This window comes from Siniperca chuatsi, linkage group LG20, assembly GCF_020085105.1.
Source record: "Siniperca chuatsi isolate FFG_IHB_CAS linkage group LG20, ASM2008510v1, whole genome shotgun sequence".
Lineage (NCBI taxonomy): Eukaryota > Metazoa > Chordata > Actinopteri > Centrarchiformes > Sinipercidae > Siniperca > Siniperca chuatsi.
Genome location: NC_058061.1, coordinates 21408752 through 21424988, shown reverse-complemented (window position 1 = coordinate 21424988; position 16237 = coordinate 21408752). Strand labels below are relative to the sequence as shown.

Genomic DNA, 16237 nt, shown 5'->3' with positions numbered 1-16237 from the left:
TTCTGTGCAGATTAAATAATTTCATACAACATGTTAATTAGTGAGCTATGAAGGTGTTGATAGGTGGTATTAATCTTATCTCATCTTGGAAAGAAAGTGAAAAATAGTGTAATAGTAGTTCAAAATGTTGAACTATTCCTAAAGACAGAAGAAGGGACCAGAATTATTACTGAGCAAATTTAATGTCTATTTATTTTGTTTTTCAGTTTGAATTTATCAATGCATCATTTAAATGTGAGTTTAATAAGTCAGTTTATGAATGCCTTTTAAACACTGACAAAGTGACAAATCATTAGTCTGGTGGCACACTTCATACTGTTTTCCTGTCTTCATAAAAATGCATATTGGAAATAGAGGAATTGAGAGTTCCTGGCAATTCCCACAAAAATCTACTCCCTTTTCCTGGGCAAAATACGAGCAGAGAGTGCAGGATTTTTAGCATGGAAATCCAAGTTTTCCAAGGTAAACAGTGATGATGGTATTCCCAAAAAGGAATCATTTTAAAATCATAGGAAAACATTCAATACTAGCTGGGAATGGCTCCAGCATCTACAAAGCTCCCCATCAAGCTGCCCCATTAAATAATCCAGATTGACTTTTAAATAAAAGCACCCTAGAAAAAGGTTTCATTTCTACAGCAGTATTACAAAAAATGCACACAGCTCTAAACAATACAAATTACAAATCCTGAGTTGACACAGTCTTATAACCAGCACTGACAATGTCTTGGTGTCGGCTCAGCCATCATCGTACATAACCTCATTATATGATAATATAATCTGCTCCTGTGCTTTGATTATCACACAGGCTGATTAGCGACACCAGTGATTGCTTCTCCTGCAGAACCTGTCAGGACTAACGAACAGTCTGCCCATCTAGTATCAATAAAAAACAGCAGCATCATGGACGTGAACTGATGGAGACAATCAGGACTTTATTGATCAGGGCAATAAACGCAATGGTTTGCCTTGAATATCAATACAGCAATGATTTTAATGAGCTGCTGGTTAATAGATGATGTATGGAAGGGGAAAATATTAGAAAGCATAACGAGAGACAGAAACTCAGAGAAGTCAAATGATCCCATCTGTATACAGTGTATCATCCGGATACCAGTGCCAACAGGCTTTATGGCTCGCCCCTGAAATATGGCCAAAAATCTCACAATCAGTTGTCTAGGAAGGAAGGATAAGGATGTCCTGCATGGAATAAATAAAGCCAGATAGAAGAGTGTTTGAAGCTAAAGTGGCCGGCTGTGACAAGGTGACTTGTTTTATTACAGTGTTTTTAAAAGAAACCGCTATATATCAGTCTGTCTGTCTGACTTATTCTCCCTCCATTCCTCTCTCTGTTGGTCTGTCTGTGTGTGTGTGTGTGTGTGTGTGTGTGTGTGTGTGTGTGTGCGCTAGCTGGGTGAAATATTCCTGACATTTTGCATAATGGTGCAGCTTTGGAGATCCCGCAGTAAGTATTGAGCGAATGCTAACATTGTGCCGATAACAGCCCTGCTGTTATAGATTAGCGAGCATGATTCCTTTAGCCTAATTATACTGCTGCAGAAGGTGAACAGACCATACTGACTATAGTCGGCTTGTGGTAAACAAGCACATACAGGCCTGTTTTCATTCTAAATATTTTCACAGCCGCTGCACATGTATGGCTTGACATTTCCTATATCACTGCTGTGATATACATCCATTTAGATCATTTTTACGTTTTAACTTTCACTGAAATGATGTTTATCTTTATTTTATTTAAGATGGGACAATGCACGTTAATTAAAATGAGCACTCGGGTCCATCATGTATATGTGCAATAAAGCCTAATTTTCATCTACAGTCCCTGGCAGGTTGATGTACGGTGGCCCACAAGGGCAAACGCACTGCAACTTAAGAAAACATATGCAAATAGACAAAAAAACAAGCAAATCAAGAGAACATCTTCATTCATTTTACAACATATGCGCAGCATTTAGAAAACACGCTGCAAAGACACACGACACAACCAAATACAGAAGCGCGCTGCGAATACAAAACGACAACGGAAGTTTTTCAGAGGACACTAAAAAGATTGGTGACTCGGGTCCGTATCATCTGTTCATTGTTTTTCTGTTATTTTGTTTGGTACTGTTTCTTCACTTTGCACATGCGCAGTCTGATCTGCAGCGTGCACTTACCTGGGAGCACACAGATTCAAAGAAAAAGTTTGTAAAGCATTTTTGAAACTGAAAATTAAAGGTAAATTTGAAGGAATTTGAAAAAAGTTGGAAAACTACTGTTAATCAGAGATAATAACCAGGTTCACCAGTGGTGACAGGCGGACTGTAGCCTGCTATGAACGTTGGAGTGCACATAAACAGCATTTCCTACAGTCTGCAAGGTTTCCCGCATTAAACCCACTGGTGAAATTGTTCGTTCTCACATATAAGTTTTTAAGCGTGGGAGTTTAGACAGTTATCCTGTGATGCACAGTGAGGAGACAATAAAGCTCCTTGATTTGACATGCTCAGGTCGTACAGCAGCATCTTGTGACCACGGTCGTAAAGGCAGCTTCATTAGTGATTTAATCATTTATATTTCTGGTCTAATAATGGCTTTATGATTATCATGCAGGCTACAGGTCATCTGTCAACACTGGTGATAGGATAGTAAAGGTTAATATCTGTCATAAACACTTCATTTACTCACAAATTAAAATTACTGATACTGCAATGTCTTGCGAGGCACATGCAGATGCAGTGGTCACATTCAGTAGAGTAGAAGTCAGAAACCCATGAACAACATAAACATGAACGGATGATACACGGACCCAATTTCAATAACTTCATGAGTCACAAACCGTGGCAACAACAAAGCGCCCAAGCCGTGTTCAGCATTTTTTTGTGTCCTCTGGAAACACTTCCTTGTCGTTTAGTTTCTTTGCAGTACATTTCTGTTTTTGGTTGTGTTGTGTGTCTTTGCACCGCGTTCATGTATTTGGTTGTGTTGTGTGTTTCTGCAGCCAGTTTCTGTATTTGCAGCGTGTTTTTTTAAATGCTGTGCGTGTGTTGTCAAATTAATGAAGATCTTTTCTTTTTTTTTTTAAATTGCTTGTGTTTTTTCTATTTGCATGTGTTTTCTTAAGTTGCGGTGCGTTTGATCTTGCCGGCCACCGTACATGAGGGCATATAAAACACAAGTTACAAGTATGGAAGTTCTTTTATGACCTTTGGGTTCAGTATGTGTCACGAAATATCCACAAAAAGACCACTTACTGGCTTTCTTTAGAGCTTTCAAACACATCTCATGTCTTCATAACAAAATGGAACTGGTTACACAGCTGAGGCTAATGTTATTAGCTTATTTTGACCTGATGATGGCACTAGATGAACAGTCTGGGGATCACCAAAGTCATTAGGATTCATCATCTGGGAAACATGAATGTTGCATGGCAGTCCATAAAAAACTTGTTGAGATATTTAAGTCTGGCTAAAAATCCGACAGTAGCATCTCCTTCCTGAAACAATTCCCTCGTTACTCTACAGAACATTCTGTCAACAGTTTTTATATTTTTACTATTTCTTTAGTAAAGTAGTTCCAGTAAAAACTGTTCACAGTGAGGTTTGTCTAAATACCACTAGCAACAGTCAGGGCTCACCTTGAATCCCTGATGTTAAAGACCACAAACCGCACTCGAAACCTGGGTGCGGTTTGAAGAAATAAGACTTACACTTGGTCTTAGCAGGACTTAGAAAACGACTCTAATATCGTCTTCACAGGTCTCTCTAAAAACTCGATCAGATAGCTGCAGCTGATTCAGAATGCTGCTGCTAGAGTCCTCACCAAGACCAACAATGTAGATCACATCAGTCCAGTTCTCTGATCTATGTGCTGGCTTCCTGTGTTAAATAACTGATTTTTAAAATACTACTTTTGGTTTATGAAGCACTGAATGCTTTAAGGCCAAAATACATTTCTGATCTCCTGCTACAGTATGTTATGAACCGTCCAGACCTCTAATATCTGGGACACGTCTGCTTACTGTTCCCAGCGTCAAAACTAAACATGGAGTAGAAACAGAATCAGTTTCTACACACCACATATTTTGAACAAACTCCCAGAATGTGTATGTGATAAAAGTTGATTTGATTTAATTAGAAGGTGCTATTCAAATAAACTTGCCTTGCCTAGAGGTAAGTGAGAAAAAAAATGATTTGGGTGAAATGGCCCTTTAAAATCCTACAGGATACACTCAAACATGCATATTGTCACACTAAAAACAAGCCTTGTATTCTCAGCTACCGTGATGTTTGGTTAGGTTTTCACTTGACGCCATCAAGATGTATTCTCCTCTTTTCGGCTCTGTTGCAAAGAAAGTTGTGTAACAATATCATGATGCAAACATGCTTTTAGCTATTTTCTCAAGTCGTGGATTAAAGGATTTGACACCCACCCCCCTGGTCCATGGTCCATTGTTGAAATGAAAGCCAGTGGAAAACTGTGTGAGTCGCAGCGAGGGCATGCACCATATGGTGAAGTCTTGCTACACGGCCACTGATCCGCCCATCAAAGCCTATTGTTTCTGTTTGTTCAGGCTTCAGAGGGAATACTGGTCAGTCTGACAAATCACACAGTCAAACGCTGCAGTTTGCCAAAGGGCTCAAGGAGGCAGGTATTCTTCTCTGTGTAGTTAAAACTTTATCAGGAATCCTGCAGAAACATTTGCATGTGAACAAACAAGCTGTTGGCAAAGTGCCCGAGCTGAGTTGTTCTAAAAGGTTTCCTTTGCGGTGGGTGTACATAATGATTCAAATGAAGATCATTAGAATGCGTCAGATGGTTATTATTAGATAAGAAGCTTGTATCTTCTAGTCAGTTTTTCAATTACAAGGAAAAAAAGACCAATTTTCATCAACACGATTTTTGAAAATGTACTTCTAATGGTTTCTGAATGGGCTTCATGCAGACTGGCATATTTGATAAACCTCTACAGGACACCATGCTTGATAGTCTTGCTTTTCACTTAACCTTTATCAGGAGTGAAAGGGTTGGCAGCCTTTGCTTAGCCAATGCCCAAACAGCAATTGTCCAATCATAGCTTAGCAACCGTAACTAGGCACAGCAGGCCTGCCAAACTTTGGATTTCTCCACATGCTGAAGCTGTGTGCATGGGACTGTAGTAAGAGAGATACTCGATACTAGAATTTAATGAGTTTGGAGGGTGCTGCCAAAAATACAAGAGCAAAAGTCTAAGGAATTGATTAAAAAGTGTTTATCTGCTCTAACATAAGATGCCATCATTAGCATGTCTGGCTAACTGACTTACTGTAGCAACATAACCCATTACTTCCAAGGCCAAGGAACATTTTATTAGCTAACTACATTTTGTTACATGTTAGCTTAAAAAAAGCCCACTGTGCAGGATTTTTCCACTGTGTGGAAGCCAGTCCCAGATGCTACTGTATCAGAGTTTAAGCTAACGTCAGGGGCTCGGTCCTGCTCTGTTTTGGATTTTTAGAAATTTACACTCCAGCAACACAGCCAAACTTGTTATCCAAGATAGCGTTTCCTTCTTTTAACGTGAAGTGAAACATTCAGTTTGAAAATATGAACAATAAAGCATAAAGTCCAAACATGTAAGCTAAGGAGCCAAACATGCGTATAATAGAATGAAATTAAGATTCTGACTTTTCATTTCTTTAACCTCAGTCTTTTAGCACAATATAATGTACGTATGTAACCATCAAGTGCACATTTAAGACCCCAATTTGAGGGGGGGGGATTCTCTTTTTAAAACAAGTCAGTCATGTTTTCAACCAACTCAGGGAGCTACCGTTAGCTTACTTAGCTAACTACAGCTGAACAGTCCACCAGTGACTGTTGTTTCAGTAAAATCGAGGGGTTCCAGTTAGAAATGAGAAGCCTGCTTTAGTCTACTTCTGTCTGAAATCAAGGACCTGTTGTCTCAATAAATACTGAGAGAATGGAAAGCTTGGTGTAGCAACAGTAAGCAGTAAACAGTCAATTGAAATAGTTTCACCTATCAGTCAGTTGACAAGCAATCATGATGTTTTGTTTTGCAGTCAGAACAAAGACACCAAGAACGACACGTGCGTACCTGTCTGTAAGAGGAGTGATGACTAATCGTGGCGTGTTGCCCAGGTATTCGTAGGAGTAGAGAAACTGGGCATCACAAATGTTGGCAAAACAGTGTTTCTCCTTCTCATCCCAACGGTGTCTCAGCTGGGAGAGCCACACAAAGGCCTGAGAATTCTCCACCTTAACAAAAGAGTTGAACAGAGAGTGCCAAGGTTTGAGGTAAAGCCAGAAATAATCTGTGCTTTTCCACCCTCTAATTATGGTAATGACATACCTTGCTTGAATATCTTGAGTGCATTACTCACTGGTAATAGACTCTCAAAAAATACAGCAGCAATCATGGTGTCTGCATAAGAATTTAGACAGTACAGGTTCTTGGCCAGATGTAACCACCGTGCCACCCTCACCTTCTGAGTAATCATCTTGGCCACCACGTCTCTGGCGTGGACGTCGATGGTGCAGATGGTCATGACCTTCTGCCGATCGCCTGGTGTAAGCTGCCCGATAAGCATGGAGATGAGGGTGTTGAGCTGGGACACCTGTTTCCTGTAGTACTCCTTCATGGCATTGTCATAGCCCTCCTCCAGACGGGCGAACGTCATGCCGACGTCAGAGGTCCACCAGATCTGAGTGCAGGTCAATGCCACCTGAACCAGAGACAATGAAAGGAATCACAGGCGGATTCTGTAGAAATATATAGTTGAGAAGATTTATGTAGGTGGATCTCTGTATCTGACTCAGATTCCCTCTGGTTGTTTACTTATATCCAAATTGAAATAGCATCTAAATATGAAACAAATGTATGAACTGAGCAACCTAATGAATACGAAAATGAATATGTATATGTCCATATGTTTCATGCATAAAACTGGCAACGCTTTGCCTGTACAAGTTTCCTCTTTATTTCTGTAAGTGGGAAAATTTGGATTGAGATGCAAAGTTTGCATTTGTCGGCCATGGCTGTTTTTGCTGACCGGTGTGGAAAGTCAGCTTCAAAGAACACTAGATGGGTTGAGCAGGTGTTTTGAGGTCTGGCCATTGATGGGCACGGAATTTAAAAATAATAGCTGTTAGGCTAATCTTGTTTTTCCTCAGGAAAGAAAATCTGAAATTCCTTTTCTACAATCAAGCATAATTTCAACTCAAGATGGGAGGGAGATGTCCCCCTCACTTTGTAGAATCCTATTTCCGTCCCCTCTTTGATGTCCTCACTAAAATCTCTCGAAACAGTGTCCTCTTACTGTCTAGCTGTCATGATCCACATGAGAGAACCTCCGAGTTGACGAAAACGTTGACACGTTCATGTAAAGTGACCTTCATGTATTACTGTGCGCTCACAGCAAGAAGCTTTCTGAGGACCAGTGAATGATTTCTGAGCTTTTTTGCTTGAAGTTTTGCCTCTCAGGCTAAAGGTTGCCATAACCCTCTGATTAGCTGATTTTTTTAGGGTCCACATGCAGCCGGAGAGGAAAACCTGCAGACATTACTGAGGGCTGAAAAAGTCTGCATGTTTTTTGGATGAAAATAAAAAAAAATCCTTTAATCTTTGTTTTGATTTACAATTTATATTCTCCTAAAAAGACTTTAGAACTATACATCAGACCAAGAAAATGCAGTAAAGAACAGTGCTCTTTTTTAAAGACGTAAATACATTATCATCAAGTATTAGTTCTCTATCAGTAAACAAAACGCAATTTTAAGTAGGGTTAGGGCATTAAAAATACAGAAATGTACATTTATTTTGTTGGATTAACAGTATTATAGAAATCATGAATACTAATTTCATGATAATGTGTTATTTGCTAGACTGATTATATTTATCTATTTATTTTTTTGTTGAAGAGCCCCTGACTTAATTGTGTCGCCCCTCACTTCTGAAACCAAACCTATAGCCTTGCCTACAGTATTGCACAGCTGGCAAGATGGTGGCATCACAGTCAGTTTCTGGTGTTACACCATATTCTGTGACCCACCAGATTCTGTGACCTTAGGGATCTCAGCTTTATTGCCACTGAAAAAGCTCATTATCATTGTCATATACTGTATTTGGATAGCTGTTTGTTACAAAGGGTGACAGATAGAAATACTAGAGATGCAATTGCAAATTATGACTACTATGATAGCAGAAACTGTAGTAAGTAGTATATAGACTTGTCTGGACATCACTACCACCTCACCTGTCGATATTTGGTCAACACATCGGCCTGTTTTAGTCAAATCTCCAGCTGACGGGTCACACATTTTGGTGCAACGTCAGATCATGAATGAACAGACGGGAGATTTGCAAAGGAAACACACTGAGGGGAAGATTTACTAAACACACTAAGCACACTAAAGTCCTGAATCTGTTTTTTAAATTGCCGCACTCTGTGGGCTGAAACTTCCCACCATGTACCACTTTTAGCCACAGTGAATCAGTGATATCAGGCACATATTTTGCCATTCGGAGCATCAAATACGTACTTTCAGAAAATCATTAGCATTTCCAGGTAGGGACAAGCGGTCCATTATCACAGACGCGCACACATAACAGCGCACTGCTGTTCAAAATACTCAACAGAGTCTGGCTGCAAACTGTGTATGGAAAGCATTAGTGAGTGTGTGCACTGGACTGAAATATCTATGAGAGTCATAGACATGATTATGGTACCAATCCATCGGATGTTGGATAAGGTGACTAATGGGAAAAAATCCTAAAGTGAGTGTCATCAGTTAAATCTATACATTCATCACTGAGCCCGTTTACCTGAGCCGGATAGTCAAACAGCCACTGCTCTCTGGGTTTGTCCTCATAGGCCATCACTGCCTCGGTCATCTCGTGTCGAACAGTGGAGCGCATGGTGTCCAGAACCCGGTTCAACCACACCTCCACCTTACACAAAAACACAAAAACCAAAGAATACAAATGCAGAAAAACATTGCAATGTGTGTCACGTGAGCACCGACGGGCTCTCTTATCAATGGACCCTAATGAGGTCATTAATAAGCATTAGAGTGGAAGTGGAGTCAGGCAAATACTATGGAATGTAATGGAAAATTAATGAATTTATGGGCTTTGATATGCAAAACCCCAGGGGCAACTACAGACTCAATTTCATTTGGCTTTTTTATTGTTCGTTGTGATATCTATATTTGATATATATTTTCTTCCACTGCAGAAAAGGGCAGGTAAGTGAATTTCCTCATCTATTCCATTCTTCTACAGACAGCCGTCGTGCCATTGTCAGCAGTGAGTCTAATGAAGATAATAAATGTCTTTAGCATTTAGCTCAACCTACAGAAGTTATGGTACCACAATTTCAGACACATGAAGAAAAGATTACGGTGTATTTTACCTGACCAGTGCAGTCACAGGACTGACTAAAGGGGACATACTCCTCCTCTTTGCTGTACATGCCTAGACCAGTCTTAGAAGGATTCCCCTCTCCATCTGCTTCAAACCGCATCTTAGCCATGTTGTCAAACAGCTTAGACAGATGCTTCTGGACCTGGACAAACAGACACATTCAGCTCAGGCTCAATTTACACTCAGCTCACGGTCTGATTGGTATTTTCTTTGCCGCCACGCAAATAAATAACGTTTCATTACTGTTTTCCAGAATCATTTATAGAAGGGCAGGACCCATGTTCTGCAGCATGCCTGCTAACGTCCGTTTAGAGAGATTTAGTGGCAAGTTGAGCTTAACAGTGATTTATTTCTCCAAGGTGGAAATGCATAAGACAATGTCCTGATGATGGAGGCTGGAGCAGGCTGCAAAACTATGAGCGACATTGCCCCTGTGTGGACACTGCGGGTACTATAAAAGTCAACAGCACCCAGCAAATGGAGCTAAACGGTGCAATTGAACAGTTTTAGAAAACTGTTAAAAAGGAACTTTTAGAAAGTGCTATGCATGGTGCAAAAAGGTTTTTTTCTGACTCTGTGAACAGACTGAAGTATTAAATTCATTGCTGCCCCTTAGGAAAAAAATTAATGGAGCCACCTGGTGTGGGTTGGTCCCGTTAGACAGGATGTCCAGCAGATCAGCTGAAGAGATGAAGTAAAATCTCGGGAAGGCCAAACGCTTGGTGTCCAGGTATTCTGCCAGAGCTTTTTCACATAGAGACAGCCTGTAGAGAAATAGAAATATACAGAGTCAGTGTGTGTGTGTGTGTGTGCATTCATGTGTAAGAAGTATACACAGAAGTATAAGAGTGCCCCTGATAACAGACATAAGGAGTAGACACAGAGAGAGGGCTCACCTGCTCTGGATGTCCTCCAGTTTACCAAACAGGCCCGGTTTATTGGTGGCCTCTACTACGTTGGGCGTTTGATGCACGGTGTTTGCCAGCTCTTTGAAATCAGCATCAATCCCCTCGAAGCGCCTGGAGTCCTGCAGAAGATTTCATAAGGGAGCCAGGCCAGGGGATTTAGGTTCCCAAAAGAGAGAGGGGAGAATCACAGGTTTAATATCAAACATCTGGGTTTAAGCACAGCCCAAACATCGTGGGAGCAATTAAAAAGTTGTGTAATCTCAGCTCCTAAAATAGGAGTATGAGCAAATGAATGTATTCTTAATTAACAGCTATAACAGTCATGCTATCTGGGTTCATATGGCAACGACAAGGGCGCAGGTTAAGGGCTGAATCCTTGTCAGTGATATATACTTATAGAGCTGTAATTAACTGTGTGTGTGCATGTTTGTGATTCGATCTGTTCAGTGTGTAACCTCAGGCAGCTGTGAGCGGATGTCCTCTGAGCCAATGAAGATGCTTTCCAGGTGGGTCCATGTCCGCTGCACCTCGAACCAGATGGAGATGACAGAGTCGGCCACAGACAGCTTGCTCTGCCATGACGACACTTCATCCAGGAAGTGGGCGATGTACTTGGAAGATATGAGGTTCTGCAGCTGCACCTGGTTGTCCTCCAGCGTCTCGATCAGCTCCTCGTCTGTGCGCAGCAGAGGCACCTTGGTCCGGTGGTGGGGCTCATACTGGAACTGCATACCTGGATGGGATCAATACACTCCGTCGATAGGTCGTAAACTCTGGGTGGCAGGATTACAGTGTGGTAACAACAAAGCGTCCCCTTCCTGTACCTGTCCATGTGTAGTTGAGCTCAGAGAGGACTTTCTCCATTCCCATCTCTTTAACAGCCCTGTCCACAATCCCTCTCACCTCATCTTCAAAGCAGTGCAGGTTCAGCTGCAGCAGGTCAGCCAGAGTGGTCTCCTGCTCATAGAAAACCAGTTCTTTACCCACCATTCATATACGCTACATTATATAACACAATAATATTAGTAACACATTACTGGTGAGCACCGGCTGTGATTGCTGGTTTCAGTTTAACGAGGACACACAGTGTCATTAATGTGAAGCAGTAGAAACCAGCCATTATAATCAAAGTGCAGAGCTGCAGTGAGATAGGCTCCACACCCGCAGTTCCCATCCAACCTGCATCACCTACAAACAGGAGGTACAATTTCTTTAGGAAAATATTTAATTGCAATTGTTCTGACCACTGTTGCTATTTAAATTGCAACTATTTAATAATTATTAATTAATAATGAATTAACTCCAGGCCTGTATTTGTGGTCTACATAGTATCAAACAAGATGTGTTTGTACCATGCATCATCACATCAAATAGTAAAATGGAGACTGGAGGGCAGAGAACACCCAGGACAACCCAGACGAAGGCCAGGAGGTTTTTTTTGGTTCGGGCCAAGAATGTGTGTTAATGTTAATTAGCTACAGCTGAGAACATTTTTATTAACATCGCAGTTCCAGCGATTTGACAGTTCCACTCTTTCAATGTATGATTTTGATGTGGAAACGATTCATTGTTCAGCCAAAGCTGAGCAAACTGAACATGTAAACATATGTAATACATGTATCAATAGATTACACTATGATCTTTTTCATCACTGGGGCATATTCAAAAGGAATGCCTGTTAAATAATCCAGGTACAAAGCATGGCAGAGTAAACAACTGACACCTTAGAAATGTCTCCTTACATTCAAAGCAGTCCAACAATATAAATACATACTTGAAAACGTTATGTCCAATTTCATTGCAAGAGTGTAAAGATAAAAAATTGTGTTTTCTTATTTCGGTGGACCACCCTCAAAAGCGAGGTGGGTTGTAAAGGATTATATTGCAGCAGCTTTAACTGTCTTTGCCTGTAGGTCTGCTGCTCTTACTTTCCTTTCCTATAAGTGGCGCAGGTTAGCAGGTATAAAAGCAGTGACTTCAGTTTTTGAGTACATTATAAGACGAGTTACAAGGCCAATTTAGTCTCTGTAACACATTTTTGTACAATAAAACTGGAGAAAACTACTTTGTGTGTATCCCCTCTTGAAGTTTGCCCTTAAATTATGGGCACGTTATTAACATCATTGCTTCTTTTAGATATTCTAAATAAAAAATGCGGCAAATGTACAGCTCGTAAATTCAGTAAACGATAATATAGAAACATTCACCCAAAGTCATGAACAGAACTATATCAGTCATATGTTCTTATTGATTATCTCTAGAATAAATTGGAAACCTGGTCCATGGTGAAGCGGACTCCAGTAGCAGCCATCAGCTGATGCCAGTGTCGGGCTCGTATGGCCGGGTTTTGGAGCTCCGCCACGGCCCGGAGGGAGATGAGGAGGTTCTTTACCCTGCTGTCCAAACCTGTGAAGGCCTCCCACACTCTAACCTATCAGAGACAAACGCCAGGAATCAGTACAAGGGCTTTTGACAGAGACTCGGGGGGCTTGAAGCTGCAAATTTAATTTTAGCTGTATTAATTCCAGTGAAGTTGACATTCATGCATATACACACATTTAGAGCTTCGCAGCCTTGCTCAAGGGCCTGTAACTCCCAGCTGCAGTTGAGAGTAAAGACAGAGGGAAGTTATTGCTCTCCTTTCCCTGACAAACTACTTCCTTGCCTTTGAGCAACACATTAAACACCCACTTGAGTGTTTGTTAATCCCCGACATCGGGGGCAGATTTACTACTTGAAATTTTGAAGAATTTTTGAAACAGTGGGTCCTTGATTTCAGACAGAGGCAGACAAAAGCAGCTTTTCATTTCTAGCCTTTCGCGTTTTCGGGAATTTGGCGGCCACCGTAGTTTATCCTTCACGCTTGGAAGGGGAGGGTGAGGCGAGTGTTATTCAAAAGGTTGCATAGTGCAATTTCACCACTAGATGCCACTAAATCCTACATTCTGCTCCTTTAATGTAACAGTAGAAAATGATTCTAGGATGAGGAGTAACTGGTGTGCTTAGCAAATAGGAATTAACTATCTTGGATAATGTTGCTTCTTTTAAAGTAACCTGTAACCCCACAAACTAATGTAGTTAGTTAATGATACGTTCCTTGGCCTTGGAGTAATGCTCCGTTACCACTGTAGGTAGCAACAAGCTAGTTAGCCAGACATGCTAATAGTTGCAGGTTACGTTAGAGCAGATACACACACTGTTTAATCCATTCCTTACAGGTTTTGAAAAGGCTAAAAAAAAAGACACCACCCATGAGAATCTCTCTTACTACACCCCACTGCACACGGCTTAAACATGGAGAAATCCAAAGCTTGCAGCACTGCCATGTTTAGTTACGTTCGCTAAGGTTATGATGGGAAAATCACTGTTCGGGGGAGGGGTTTAGCAAACAGTCAACTGCAGTTGGGAGTTACTTATTGATCTCGCTTTTTCGAGATTAATTTGTCCTATCCACCTTTTTTCAGCCTCCCACACTTTTCAGCCTCTAGGCTACATTAATTATCTCTTCCCTCACCTCTTTATCCAGCGCTCGTATATCTTTGGAGAAGCGTTTGCACTCCAGCTCCATGTCCTCCACATGGATCTCTCTCCAGGGAGTCGTCCTCCATGCCGCCATGCTGGATTCCACCACGGTGATCATGTCCCACAGCTCCTTCAGCAGGCCCACCTCACGCCTTGGGGATGAAGGAGTGTGGACAAAGTGAATTAAACCAGCATGAAAATTGGAACTGTGAATGTAAAAGAGCTTCTCTGCCATAACGGCTCATTAGTTTCGAATTGGGCACAGGCTTGTGGTATTTTCTCCTTCCAGCTTTGGGCTTTACCTGCATTGTCGGAGCTGTTTGTACTCTGAGACGGTGACCTCGAACAGGCTGGCAGACTCCACCAGGGAGGCCATCACTGCCTCCCGCTCCTGGATCTGCCGGTGGAACGCGTCCAACATCTGGTAGGGATTCTTGCTGTCAAACCTGGACGAGTGCATGAGTGCACACAGGCACCCATCAAAACACACACACATTTGCACAAGCTCAGTGTAAATCAGGCTGTGTTTAGGTAATGAACGGCTGCAGTTTTGCCAAGCCTGACTTGGCTGCAGCATAACCAGACCAGAGTCTCCAGCGCTAACTGCTCACTGTGACAATTAACAATGACTTCCATGACATTAATGGGAAAATAATCACCAGGTTATTAAGAGACCAATTACACACATAACTAATCTGACAATTAGACATTATGACGAAGCATCTCTACCTATGAATTAATTATCATTATGTTAAGATTCAATTAGCCTTGTCGGATGTGAGAACCTCGAGATAACACTTCCCTAATATCAAGTGAGAAGGCAGAAATGTGACATTCTTATCTCTTCAAAGGTACTCGCTCAACTTAGTTACCAAAGGAAACTATTCAGCGAATTGTGTTGCCTTCACTGACTGACTCTGGAACTCTCAAATCAAATGGTAGCACTTTATTTTAACCTCCCCTATTTCGCATTTATATTACTGCTTATAAATAAACAGTAGTATTGTAATCATTTTAAGTGTTTATTAATGTATTTGTCAACAACTATAACTCCTGGTGGAAGGTGGAAGTTATTTTTTTAACATTTTTTGTTACTATTAGCAAAGTCAAGAATGTCATCATGAAAATAAGTACATTATATTTGTTCAATCATATATCATTAATTATGATTACAGCTATGTTATACTGTGTAATCAGTTACAGACTGCTTCATATACTTATAGAATGTAATAAACCATTTATAAAGTGTGTATATGCTGCTTATAAATGATTCATGGGAGTGTTAAAGTAAAGTGCTCCCAAAGAAACTGGCAAAAAAAGCCAATATCTATTCTACCTGAGGGGCCCGTTGTTGCGAAAGTGCTCCCTGAAGGTGTGCTGCTCCACATCGAATGAGGCACACTTTCGACGCAGACTGGCCACCTCGATGGCCTGCAGAGGCGCCACCCGCTGCTTCACTAACACAGCCTGCTTTCTCACATTGTTCCACTTTTCTGGCAACTCCTGCAGATCGACAGATAGATAAACAGATAGATATGGAGAGAGGGAGATAAAGAGAAGGAGATAAAAGCAAGGCGGGCAGGAGTGACAGATGATGAATTGCCAGTAGGAAGAGGACAGAACAGAGATGGGCGACACAAAGAAAAAGGAAGAGAAATGACTCACCTCAGCTGAAAAAAACACAAGAAAGAATATATGCTAGTAAAAATGATGTGAAGCGATCAGTACTTACCTGTAACTGTCTGTAGACCACATCAGGCAGCTCCTGCTCATAGACCTTCAGCAGAGCGATGGTTTGTTGCAGGGGCTCAAACATGGCATCTGTGGTGTTTTGTCTTTCCTTAACAGCCAGCAGGTGACCCATGACCCCCACCAGGCCACCGTAGTCACCCTCCTCCACCTGCTGGCTCAGGCCAGCCTCAGCCACACTGACAAACGTCTCCAAATCGGACAGACTGGGGATAGATGACAATGATCATTAAAGGGACACTCTTTTAAGGGGCATTTGATGTGTAAAATTGGCACAATCAGATAAGATCAGTTGTGCATCATGGGGAGAACTTCTCAGCCTGTAAAACTTAAGGAGCTTTCTAAAGTCTGAGAAAATAACCCCTGATGATGTCATCAGGGTTATCTTAAGAGACCACAGATGTTTAACAGAAAACTGCATTACAAACTGGAGGTGTGGAGTTTGAAAGACAATACATTTACCGGATAGGGAGGGTCTAATGGATAGACACTATCAGGTTTCATCCTTACAGATCTAACTAATCTAAATCTACTTACCCCATTCAATATACAAAAGTACTATCCAGCCAGTTGGACTTGCTATTGTAGTCTTAAAGACTCATCACTCATTCAATAGGGTTCATCAGCGCTACTGA

At 41.3% G+C, this 16237-nt stretch overlaps 1 protein-coding gene across 1 annotated transcript in view; it reads right to left on the bottom strand.

The window, feature by feature from the left end:
- dnah9 (dynein, axonemal, heavy chain 9) overlaps positions 1-16237 on the bottom strand; it is a 143900-nt gene that overhangs the window by 99430 nt on the left and 28233 nt on the right. Inside the window, exons 20-33 of the mRNA XM_044178887.1 lie at positions 15586-15808; positions 15190-15356; positions 14156-14299; positions 13846-14005; positions 12607-12762; positions 11156-11288; positions 10787-11064; positions 10320-10450; positions 10061-10187; positions 9413-9565; positions 8824-8949; positions 6485-6724; positions 6177-6257; positions 6097-6131 (exon numbers count right to left, since the gene is read on the bottom strand). Coding sequence (XP_044034822.1) covers positions 6097-6131; positions 6177-6257; positions 6485-6724; positions 8824-8949; positions 9413-9565; positions 10061-10187; positions 10320-10450; positions 10787-11064; positions 11156-11288; positions 12607-12762; positions 13846-14005; positions 14156-14299; positions 15190-15356; positions 15586-15808 — 2154 coding nt within the window. The remainder of the gene's footprint in view (positions 1-6096; positions 6132-6176; positions 6258-6484; positions 6725-8823; positions 8950-9412; positions 9566-10060; positions 10188-10319; positions 10451-10786; positions 11065-11155; positions 11289-12606; positions 12763-13845; positions 14006-14155; positions 14300-15189; positions 15357-15585; positions 15809-16237) is intronic.